The sequence below is a fragment of the Stenella coeruleoalba genome (assembly GCF_951394435.1).
Source record: "Stenella coeruleoalba genome assembly, chromosome: 10".
Taxonomy (NCBI): Eukaryota; Metazoa; Chordata; class Mammalia; order Artiodactyla; family Delphinidae; genus Stenella; species Stenella coeruleoalba.
The window spans coordinates 103911912-103924111 of record NC_137156.1 but is presented as its reverse complement, the minus strand read 5'-3'; the positions used below and the strand labels follow the sequence as shown (position 1 = coordinate 103924111).

At 47.8% G+C, this 12200-nt stretch overlaps 1 protein-coding gene across 4 annotated transcripts in view; it reads left to right on the top strand.

The window, feature by feature from the left end:
• Positions 1-8772: 8772 nt before the first annotated feature.
• PODXL2 (podocalyxin like 2) overlaps positions 8773-12200 on the top strand; it is a 31934-nt gene continuing 28506 nt past the window's right edge. For 2 of the 4 annotated variants that reach the window (XM_079935262.1, XM_079935261.1), the window contains exon 1: positions 8773-9108. In XM_079935262.1, the coding sequence (XP_079791388.1) occupies positions 9009-9108 (100 nt within the window). In that variant the 5' untranslated portion in view covers positions 8773-9008. The remainder of the gene's footprint in view (positions 9109-12200) is intronic. The other 2 variants (XM_079935260.1, XM_079935259.1) reach the window with 2 other exon arrangements.

Genomic DNA, 12200 nt, shown 5'->3' with positions numbered 1-12200 from the left:
CCCCCAATCCTGGAGAGCCTGCCGTGCGGCTGCCAGGCCTGAGGAGCACGTCAGACGTGGTCTCTGCTGGGATGGGGCAGATAGACTCCAGTCAGCAGGTAAGGAAGAGCCGGGAGGAAGGGTCGGTGCTGTGGGCCTGCGTTAGGGGGGAGGTGACCCTCTAAAAGGGGCTCCTCCCAAGCGGGAGCGGGTACGGCTGAAGCAAGCAGGCAGGCTGGGCTTGCAGGCTGAAGGGAAAGCTTTTTCTGCACATATGCAACACCTCACGTGTGCATTTTCACGCCAACCCATTGTCCGGTTGTCTGCGGTCACAGACTGGGCGTCAGCTCCGACGCCAACTACAGGAGTCCAAGCAGACCCCACAGGTTCGGCTCAGACACCAGCCACAGCTCACCTGCGCCTCTGTCCGGCTGGGCTGCACATAAGAGACTCCCACGCCCCGTCTCGGGTTTGGTGACTCGCTGTAACGGCTTCCCAAACCCAGGGCGAGTTTCTTTCCATTAACCGATTTATTACAGAGGCTGTATTACAGGATGTGGATGAACAGCCAGATGGAGAGTCCCGGGCACAGGAGCTTCGGTCCCCATGGAGAGCGGGGTGCGTCACCAGCCCGGAAGTTCTCTGAACCCCTTCAGTTCGGATTTTTGTGGAGGCTTCATTATGGCGCCCGTGGTGGTCGGACCATCAGCATTGGTGATTAGATTAGCTCCTCTTTTAGCCCCTCTCCCCTCCCAGGAGGTCAGGGCCTGGGGCAAGTTCCAACCCTCTGATCACCTGGTTGGTTCCCCTGGCAACTAGGCCCTCTCCTTAGGGGCTTTCCAAAATTCACCTCCTTAACAAACCTAGGAGTGGTCAAAAGGGTCTTGTTAAGAATAACGAAGACACTCTTTTCACCTGAATTACTCCAGAGCCGTTTCTGGAGCGAGGGATAAAACCCAGATCTTACTACAAAAGATGCTTCCATCAGTGTCTCTTATCACTTAGGAAATTACAAAGGTATTTTTAGAGTCTGGCCAGGAGCTGGGAGGAAGACCAGAATATATATTTCTTACTCTATCACAGTATCACACAGGTCCAGTAAGGCTCTGAGTCTGACTGCAGTACACGGCCCTGAGGCTGGTAAGCAGGAGACGAAGCTGGTCCCACGTGTTTTACAGGGAGGTCCTATCCGGCCACAGGGAAGTGAGTGGAGAGAGAGAGTCATGGAGGGGCTGAATGGGAGCCTGGGGTGTAGCCTAGAGATGGCGGTGGTCTGGACCAGGGGACGGGGACAGTGGACCTATTTTAGGTGTATTTTGCATCTCATGAGTAAGAAGTACTGGGAGAAAAGAAGCAGCCATGGGTGATGACCAGGCTTCTGGCCTGAGAGATAGGCTGAGGTCAGGGGAAAACCGGGAGCTTCTTGTAGACGAGTTGGCTGGAAATGCGTTTGACGTCCCAGGAGAAACGGGAACTTCGCGGGCAGGTTTGAGTCTGGGCTGCTGAGTGGAGGCTTGGGCACGAGCTGTAGTGGTCCAACAGGTGTCCCCGTGGGGCTGGGTGTAATCACCCTGCAGAGAGCAGAGAGAAGCGATCGCCGCTGGAAGCTTGAGTGCCTGTCGTGTGAACCAGCAAAGGACACTTAGGAACGGGCAGGTGCTGGGGGAAACTAGAGGAGGGATTGTTCTTGAAGCCAGGAAAGGGAAACCTTTCAAGAAGGTTGAGGTCAACTGGGACCCAGACAGCTTCAGGGTCAGGTGAGACGACAGATCTGTCCCCTGTGCCGTGTTTCATCCAATGTCAGATGCCACCTGTTACAAGAATCACCATTTTAATATGCTACTGAGGCAAAAATGCTAACATTTAGAAAGGCTGGATGCCGTCAAACCGTAAAACGTCCCAGTTTAGAGTTGTTGGAAATAGTTGTAAATGTGCCTCTTAAGTTGAAATCTGGTGTTTGTGGTAACACGGAGGTTGACAGTGACCTTGACCCACAGTGTCAGTGCAGCGTGAGTAGAATAAAGGGGGTGGGAGTGGGTAAGGAAGCGGAAATCGTACGCGTAGAAACTTGGGAAGTCTCGTTCTGAAGGGGAGCGGTGAGATGGGGCAGCTGGCAAAGAGTACGGGATCGAGGGAAGGTTTTCCTTTGGTATATTTTAGGATTGAACAATTAAAAGTTTTTATTTATACAATAAGTTTATTAACGGATTAATATGAAAGGTAACTGTGACTGAAAATATAAGATACCAGAAGGTGTGATATCATACAGGTAAAAATTTTAAGTATACAGTTACTACGTACTGCTGTGTGTGCGTTATAGACTATAAAATGTATGCTTGTGGACTTGTGTTATTTTAAGTAACAAGTTTATTGAGATATGGTTAAATAACATGATTTAAAATGTACGGCTCAGTGGTTTCAGCACATCATCAAAATCAGTTTGGGGACATTTTTATTATCTCCCCACCAAACCCATAGCCGTTAACGTTCACTCCCCTTCCTTTTCTCCCACCCCTACCACAGCCCTAGAAAACCACAGAATGTACTCTCTGTCTGTGTAGATTTGCCTGTTCTGGACATTTCATACACATGGAATCATACGATATACGGTGTTTTGCAACGGGCTTCTTAGCATAATGTTTCTAAGGTTCATCCCTGTTGTAGCATATGTCAGTGCTTCATTTTTTATTACTGAGTGACATTCCATTTTAGGGATGTGTCACATTTCACTTATACACTCACCAGTTGATGAGCACTTGACTGTTGTGAATGATGCTGCTATGAACATCGCTGTAACAACTTTCTGTGTGGACGTGTGTTCTCTTCTTCTCTTGGATATGTCCCCAGGAGTGGAATTGCTGGGTCATAGGGCAGCCCTGTGTTTCGCTGTGGAGGAACCACCGCACTGTTTTCCAGAGCAGCTGCACCACTACTCTTCGTTGTGGTGCATGGACTTCTTATTGCGGTGGCTTCTCTCGTTGTGGAGCACGGGCTCTAGGCGCACAGGCTTCAGTAGTTGTGGCACGCAGGCTCAGTAGTTGTGGCTCGCAGGCTCTAGAGTGCAGGCTCACTAGTTGTGGTGCATGGGCTTAGTTGCTCCGCGGCATGTGCGATCTTCCCGGACCAGGGCTCGAAGCCGTGTCCCCTGCATTGGCAGGCGGACTCTCAACCCCTGCGCCCCCGAGCTCCTGTCTGTATATCTTTTATGGCTTATGCTTTTGGTATCATTTCAAAAACCATTGCATAATCCAAGGTCTTGAAGATATACCCCTATATTTTCTTCAAGTAGTTTTATAGTTTTATCTCTTACATTTAAGTCTTTGATCTGTTTGGAGTAAATTTTGTATGTGGTGTGACATAGGGGGTGTAACTTTCTACACGGGGATGTACAGCTGTCCCAGCACCATTTGTTGAAGAGACTATTCTTTCTCCATTGGTTGTCTTGGCAATCATATGACCATAACTGTGAGGGTTTATTTCTGAACTCTCAATTTTATTCCAAGGATATGCTTATCTTTGTGCTGGTGCCAACTTTGTTTTTCTTTCTAAGATTGTTTCAGTCGTTCTGGACCCTTTGAATTTACATATGAATTTTGAAATCAGCTTATCAATTTCCGCAAAGAAGCCACGAGGAATTCTGATGAGGATTGCATTGAGTCTGTAGATCAACTTGGGGATTACGATTTTAACAATTTCATTCCTTCTCATGCATGAAATGGAATGTCCATCCACTTACACAGGTTTTCTTTAACGTCTTTCAGCCGTGTTTGTAGTTTCGTGTTTATCTTATTAGATTTGTTTCTAAGTTGTAAGTGGAATTTTCTCTATTGCAGTTTGTATGTTTCCTATTTCCGCTATAGCAAATTACTATAAATTCAGTGGCGTAAAACAACACAAGTTTATTATCTTACGGCTTTGGAGGTCAGGAGTCTGAAATAGGTCTCACTGAGGTAATATCAAGGTGTCAGCAGGGTTCTGGGTGAAAGTTCCTTTACCTGCCGCTTCCTGCTTCTAGAGGATCCCTACGTTCCTTGGCCAGAAGTTGCGTCACTCTGAGCTCCGCTTTTGTTGTCCTGTTTTTCCTTGACTCTGACTCTCCTTCCTCCCTCTTTCCATCGTAAGAACCCTCGTGATTACACTGGGCCCACCTAGATAATCCAGGATCATCTCCCATCCCATATCCTTAACGTAATCACATCTGCAAAGTCCCCTTTTCCACGTGAGGTCATGTATTCACAGGTGCTGGAGATTAGGGACATCTCTGGGGAGCCGTGATCCCGCTCACCACACAGTGTATAGAGATACATTTGGTTTTCGTATATTGATCTCATATCCTGCTACCTTGCTGAGCTCGTTATTAGTTCCAATAGTGTTTTTAGTGGATGAAAACCTAGGATCGTCTATGTACAGGATGATGTCATCTATGAATGAGGGTAGTTTTATTTCTTCCTTTCCACCCTGGATGCCTTTTATTTCATTTTCTTGCCTACTTGTCTGGCTGGAACCTCTGCACAACATGGAATAGAAGTGGCAAGACTAGACAGCCTTGTCGTGTTCCTGGTCTTGGGGGAAATCTTTGTCTTTCACCATTAAGCATGATGTTAGCAGTGGGGTAACATGCCCTTTTTCAGGTTGAGGAAGAATCCCTTCTATTCCTAGTTTCTAGAGTGTTTTTGTCGTGGAAGGGTGTTGAATTGTGTCAAATGCTTTTTTTCCCTCTATTGAGCTGATCATGTGGGGTTTGGCCTTTATTCTATCGATAGGGTGAATTGGTTTTCAGATGTTAAATTTTAACCTTGCATTCCTGAGGTAAATCTCACTGGCCGTGGTATAAGACTCTTTTTATATGTTGCTGGATTTGGCTTGCTAATACTTTGTGGAGTGTTTTTGTATCTGTGTTCATAAGAGATATTGGTCTGCGATTTTTTTCCTTGTAACGTCTATGTCTGGTTTTGGTATCTGGGTAATGCTGGCCTCATAGAATGAGTTTGGAAGTGTTCCCTGCACTTCTAATTTTTGGAAGGGTTTATGAAGAATTGGTATTAACTTTTCTTTTAATGTTTGGTGTTCATTTTTATATGGTCGTGTACCTCATTTCCCTTATGCCTTTTGTGTTTGGTTAATAAATGACCTATATTACTTCCCAGTATTTAAAGCAACTTTTTAAATTAGATTTAGTACTTCAGTCTAATGGGAATGATGTATGATGTGAAATATGGATCTAACGTTATATTTTCAGATTAATTGACATAACACTGTTGAGTGAATATCTGTTCTCCGCCATGTTGAAAAGCTTCCTCTGTAAAACATTTTCATGTGTACAGTGGTCTGTTTCTGACCTCTCTGTTTCATTTCATTGTTCGTGCATCTATTCCAGATTCAGTACCACAATATTTTAATTTCTGTATGTGTTTTGATCAAAATTTCTATTACTCTTGAGTATTTTCTCTTCAAGATGAATTTTTTAAAATAAATTTATTTATATTTATATTTGGCTGCGTTGGGTCTTCGTTGCGATGCGCAGGCTTCTCATTGCAGTGGCTTCTCTTGTTGCGGAGCACGGGCTCTAGGCACGCGGGCTTCAGTAGTTGTGACATGAGGGCTCAGTAGTTGTGGCACACGGGCTTTGTTGCCCCGTGGCATGTGGGATCTTCCTGGACCAGGGCTCGCACCCACGTGTCCTGCGTCGGCAGGCTGATTCTTAACCACTGTGCCACCAGGGAAGCCCTTGGGGTGAATTTTTCAATCAGCTTGTCAAATTCCACAAAACATTCTACTGGGGGTTTTTGTTGGCATTCCATTGCGTTTGTTGATTACTCTGGGGAAGAACTGACACCTTTACAACATTGAATCTTCCCATTCAGGGACAAGATACATTTCCCCCTTTGTTCTGGTGTTATATGAAGCTTTAGTATTTTCTTCATTTAGACTTTATACCTCTATTTGGTTTATTCTTGGCTTTCAATAGCGGTTGTGGATGAGATCTTTTTTCCTACTATATTTTCTAGTTGGTTATTGATGATGTATTAAAAAGTTATTGATTTCTATATGTTATTTTATATCCAGAAATCTTCCTCAAATCGTACTAGTTTTCAATTAGTCTGTCAGTTGATGGTCTTGAATTTTCTAGGTATGCTTGCAAATAACTAGTTTTACCAAATTTTCTCCCAAATTTTTATCTCATTTTATTCCTCCATCAAGCCTATTGCATTGTTTGTTACAGAATATTCAATATTTGTGGTGGTAATGATAGTCCTTTTCTTGTTCCTCACTTAAATGGGGATGCTTCTAATGTTTCTTCACTAAATATGATGATTGCTGTACATGTTTAGGAGATACTCTTTACTGAATTAAGGAAGTTTTCCTTCCCTTCTATTTCTTGTTTGCTTCTAAAGTTTTTGTTTGTCCCTTTTATCAGGAGTAGAGGCTGTTTCATTGCATGCCAATGGTGGGGGGGGCATCTCCAGAGATCATTTATTTATTTATTTATTGGCCTTGCTGCGAGGCATGTGGGGTCTAGTTCCCTGACCAGGGATTGAACCCGTGCCCTGCGCAGTGGAAGTGTGGAGTCCTAACCAATGCAACTCCAGGGAATTCCCTCCTGAGATTTTAAAAAAACTGATCCTCTTAATGCTGAGAAATGAGTGAGTAGCTTTTTCTTTTTTTTTTTAATCGGAGTATAGTTGCTTTACAATATTGTGTTAGTTTATACTGTACAGAAAAGTGAATCAGCTATACGCATACATATATCCCCTCTTTTTTGGATTTCCTTCTCATTTAGGTCACCACAGAGCATTGAGTAGAATTCCCTGTTCTGTACAGTAGGTTCTCATTACTTATCTATTTTATACGTACTATCAATAGTGTATTCAATTCCAATATCCCAATTCATCCCACCCCCCCCATTCCCACACCACGCTTTCCCCCTTAGTATCCATATGTTTCTTCTCTACATCTCTCTCCGTTTCTGCTTTGTATATAAGATGGTCTATACCAATTTTTTCAGATTCCACATATATACGTTAATATACCGTATTTGTTTTTCTTTTTCTGACTTACTCCACTCTGTATGATAGTCTCTGTGTCCATCCATGTCTCTACAAATGACCCAATTTCATTTCTTTTTATGGCTGAGTAATATTCCATTGTATATATGTACCATGTCCTCTTTATCCATTCATCTGTCGATGGGCATTTAGGTAGCTACCATGTCCTGGCTATTGTAAATAGTGCTGCAGTGAACACTGGGGTGCATGTGGCTTTTTGAATTATGGTTTTCTCAGGGTATATGCCCAGTAGTGGGATTGCAGGGTCATATGGTAATTCTGTTTTTAGTTTTTTAAGGAATCTTATGTTCTCCATAGTGGCTGTATCAATGTACATTGCCAGCAACAATGCATGAGGGTTCCCTTCTCTCCACACCCTCTCCAGCATTTATTGTTTGTAGGTGTTTTGATGATGGCCATTCTGACCCATGTGAGGTGATACCTCATTGTAGTTTTTTTTTTTTTTTTTTTTTTTGCGGTACGCGGGCCTCTCACTGTTGTGGCCTCTCCCGTTGCGGAGCACAGGCTCCGGCCGCTCCGCGGCATGTGGGATCTTCCCGGACCGCGGCACGAACCCGTGTCCCCTGCATCGGCAGGCGGACTCTCAACCACTGCGCCACCAGGGAAGCCCCTCATTGTAGTTTTGATTTGCATTTCTCTGATAATTAGTGATGTTGAGCATCTTTTCATGTGTTTGTCGGCCATCTGTATGTCTTTGGAGAAACGTCTGTTTAGGTTAGGGTTCTAACACTCAACCAATCTTGCATCCCTAGGGTAAGCCCCACTTAATCATGGCATATTAACATATTTAATACATTGCAGCAATCACCTTGCTCATATATTTTTGTGAAAGTTGCATCTGTGTTTAGTAAGATTGGCTTAGGGTTTTTTTTTCTATTTGTGTTATTCCAACTTCATAAAGTGAATTGGGAGGCTTTCTAACTTTGTTCAGGAGGAGTTTGTTTCTTGAAGGTTTGACAGAATGCACTCGCTCCAAAGGAGCGATATGTCTTTTTTAAGAGGAGAATTTTTAAATTATCTTTTTATCTTTCCCCATTGTTGGTTGTTTAGCTTTTCTACTGCTTGAATCAGCAATTTGTGTTTTCCTTAAAAGTATCCATTTCAATGAGACTTTAAATTTTGTATTGATATGCGTCAAGTTTTGCTTATAATTTTAAAATCGTCTTGTTTGTAGTTTTTTTCCCTTTTTCATTCCTAATGGTATTGACTTATGTCCTTTTCTGGATGCTAAAGATTTGTGTGCTCTATTCATCTTTCTCAGGCTTTTAGCAGTCAGTTCTACTGGGTTTTTGTTATTTCAACGATAGAAACTTACTGATTCCTCTGTGTAGGTGTGTGTTAAAGCCTCTTAAGTTGAATACTTACTTCGCTTACTTTTACTGCCTGTCTTCTAATGTGTTTGTGGCTATAAACTCTCCTCTGTGAACTGTTGGCTGCACCCCACGGATTTTGATACGCAACGTTCTCAATGTCGTTAATTTATAAACAAAGTAACATTTATCTTGTGATTTACCCCTCAACTCTAGAGTTATTTAGAAAGGCATGCGTTTCTGCTGTGGTTAATGAGCCCTGCGTCCACCGGCGCGGCCTAGGGACTAACCCCTCATGTAAGTTGAGGTCCCGCGCTGCGATGGGGCCCGGGGCGCACAGGTGGGCGACCGCTTCCGCGCCGGGTCCGCGCGTAATCTCGCGAGCGCGGCCTTCAGCGCCGGGGCCACGCCCCTCCTCCACGATCCGGGCTCCAGGTGGACGCGGGCCTGAGAGGCGCGAGGTCTGAGGTGCGAGGCGCGAGGCGCCGGCGACGCGGCCCCGCCCCCGGCCTCCGCGGCGCTGATTGGCCGGTGGAGGGCGGAGGGGCGGCGCGAGCGACGGCCGCGCAGACCAATGGGCGTGCGCGCGCCGCCGCCGCCGCCCGCGCGGCCCTGAGGAGCCCAGGCGGCTGCGGAGCGGCGACGCGGCACCATGGGCAGGCTGCTGAGGGCCCCGGGGCAGACTCCGCTGCTGCCGCTGCCGCTGCCACTTCCACTGCTGCCGCTGCCGCTGCTGCTGCTGCTGGCCGGAGGTGAGCGGGCGGCGGCGGGCGCGCGCTGGGCAGCACCGCGCCAACAAAGGGCTAGGCGGTCTCGGCTGGCGGCGGGGCGGGGCGGCCGCCCGCGGTCCGGGCGCTGCCGACGGCGCGGGGCGGGGGCCCGCGGTGCGTGTCCGGGTGACAGGGCCGCGGGGCCCCGCACTGTGGTGACGGCCGCGGGGGGCGAGCGCCGTGCCGGCACGTGCGCGGAGGTGACGGCAGGTGTGAAGGCGCGGGGGGAGGGGCGCGGCCACGGAGCGGCGTGTGCGGGGCGGGTCGCACGAGGACGTGTCCTGGCAGCGCGGCGAGCCCTCCGGGGCGGGGGTAGCGTTGGGGGGGGGGGTTGTGCCCGCGCGTATGGTCCCGCCCGCCCCCCGGGTGCCTGCATTGGCTCCCGTCCTGCGGACTCGGCCCGCGGCGCTCCCCGTGCAGTCAGCCCGCGGGCCCGTGGTGCACACGTGTGTGTGTGTGTGTGTGTGTGTGTGTGTTTGGGTCCCAGCCGGCGGGGGGAGGGGGGGGTCTCTGCTTGATGATGACAGCAGAGCGGCTAGTGCCCTGGGCCGTGGTGCAAAATCCCGGGGAAGGGACACTGCCCCTGAGCGCGTCCCTGCGCGCAGCTCAGCGAGGGGACGCCTTCTGCACCATCAGTCCAGGATGAGTAAGGACACAGGTGGTGTGCATAAGAAATGGCATCCGTGTTTGTCTCAGTCGCTGCCCCACCTCTGTCCTTGCATACCTTAAGTCCTCTATGGAAGAAGGTGAGGCTCACCAAATAAGTACTGCTTGTCCATTCTTTCTCTGTGTGGCAGCCACCCCAGAACTGGCCAGTGAAGTGAGTCAGGACCGTGCCCAGCTGTTACGGTGCCTTTTCTGGCTAGCCACAGATCACTGTGGGCAGCTGGGCTCCGTTTACCCCCTCTCCCGCCTCCGCCCCCGGGGCGCGCTCTCCGTGTGCCTGTGAGCACCCCTGTGCTTGGGTGGCGTGTGTCCAGCAGCGTGTCTCCCTTGCACACCGTAGTGCAAGGACACACAGACATGCAAGCAAGTGTGTGTGGTAGGGTGGTGGTGCTGGACCATTTCTGTTACAGCTGCCACTCCAGGGTGTGGGCCACGTGACAGATGCTGCCGGGCAGCTCCCCAATGGGCGTCTGCCGAGGGCTCAGGGATCCCTGGACTCAGAGCTGCTGATTAGGGGAAGGGTGGGGTGGGCTGATGGTGGAAATCAGAGAAGGGTGTTGGGACCAAGAGCAGATTGCGGGGGAGAAAAACATGGGGCTTATTGAGAGGCCTTGTGTTCCCCACCCCCTTACGATACAAGCCTGCTTCCTTCACCTGGTTCTGAGTCCGTTTGGGTCAGATTTTCAGTTCTTTGAGGCTGATTTCCAAATCCTTTTCACGTGCCTTCTTTTTCTCTCCTTTTCACTGGGAGTGATGGAAGTAGCAGAAAATTATAGGTGCTAGAGGAAAAAAAATCACAGGGAGTGTAATTCTGAAAGTTAAAATCAGGTGGGGGTCTCAACGCAAATGAGTTGTTAAACGCAAAAGCAATTATACACGGAATGGTTAGGTCTCAGCCACTGTTTCGGTGGGCAAGCTTGAACATAAGTAACTCTCGTAATTAGCTAAAGAATTTCCCACTGCGAGAGCTTTTGAAAATATCAAGGTCTATATAAAAGAAAAATAGTCATCAGAGGGAAAAGGAACTTCAAGAAAATGGAAATGTTTATTGCAGAAAGAATGAAAAACCAGATTCCTCTTTTTCACACACAGCTTTTCAGCACCATTATCAGAACCTCTTTTAATTCCTATCAGACTGTTGGGAAAGATAGACAAGGACAGACTGTGACAGGTGGAGGAGAGAGGTTGAGAGAATGGGGACGCTGCCTAAGTCGTGTAAATGGTCGGGAATAGACCCAGCGCATTCATCGGACCACAGTGCTCTGCGCAGAGAGCTTCACCGACTAAAAAGTATTTTATCCCCAGAGGTGGGAAGTCAACAGGACTGCTGGTCAGACTTCCCCTGAGAGGGCACATGCAGGTTCCTTGTGGTCCAGGCTGGTCTGGCCAGCAGGACCGAGGGCACGTGGCTGCGACTCCTCTCCCATCACACCTCGGTTCAGCTCGCAGAGACACCTGTCGGGTTTTGACGAGGCAACGTGTGTTTGATCCTCCAGCGGTTTTGTGGAGGGTAAACTTCCAAGAATTCTTAAAGTCAGTTGTGCTTTTCTAAAACGGCTGAAGTAATGTCTTTCCCAGTAGGTAGATAACGAGCTTCACCTCTTGGCCGTCTCAAAGACCGCTGCTCTGGTGCCCCGGGAACCTGTACAGTTATTGTCATGTAATTATTTCTCATCAATTGACTTTTTTCTTCCTGGACTGCGTGAGTTTTTCCAGATTCCTGTCTTGTAGAATTTGGTTCCCCCAACCCTGAGGATACCAAGTCTGAAAGTAGACCTGTTGTATCAGCTGGTATTTTATATAAAACTTGCATTACGTTTTCCAAACAGTGGTTATTTCCCCGAGGGCAGAGGCTGTCTTGTGTTCATTTCTGTGTCTCCAGAGAGGGCCTGGCACAGTACGTGGCACAGAATGGGAACTCGGGGGGCCGCATTCCTCTGAGCAGTGAAAGTCTAATGCAGATGTTAGCTCCAGTACGATACTGCTGCCTGCCTGAAACCAAAGTAGGTCCTAATTAGCAGCATATCTGATTGGCAATATTATATGATTCTGACTATTTAAAAATTAGAAAGTAGCTCTTAACCTGAGTACCGTCGATCGACGAACTATTTCCAAACATAGGGTCTGTGCAGAAATAGAAATAAAGGGCTTCTTTGTGAAATGTAGGGGGCCACTTTACCAACTTGAGGTCTTTTAGGAGAGGAGCCACCCTGTGGTTTGGGTTTCTCGTGGGGACCCTGAGCAGAGTGCTGGGAGGAGAGGGTGTCTTCAGGTCTGGCCTGTTTCCTTGCTCCTTAAGTCCTGTGAGGCATCCGTGCCATCCTGGGTGCTCTCTTCCTTACACATCCTTTGGATGAAGGGCACATGAAGAGTAGTTTTCTGGTCTTTCTTTACGGAGCACCTGCAGG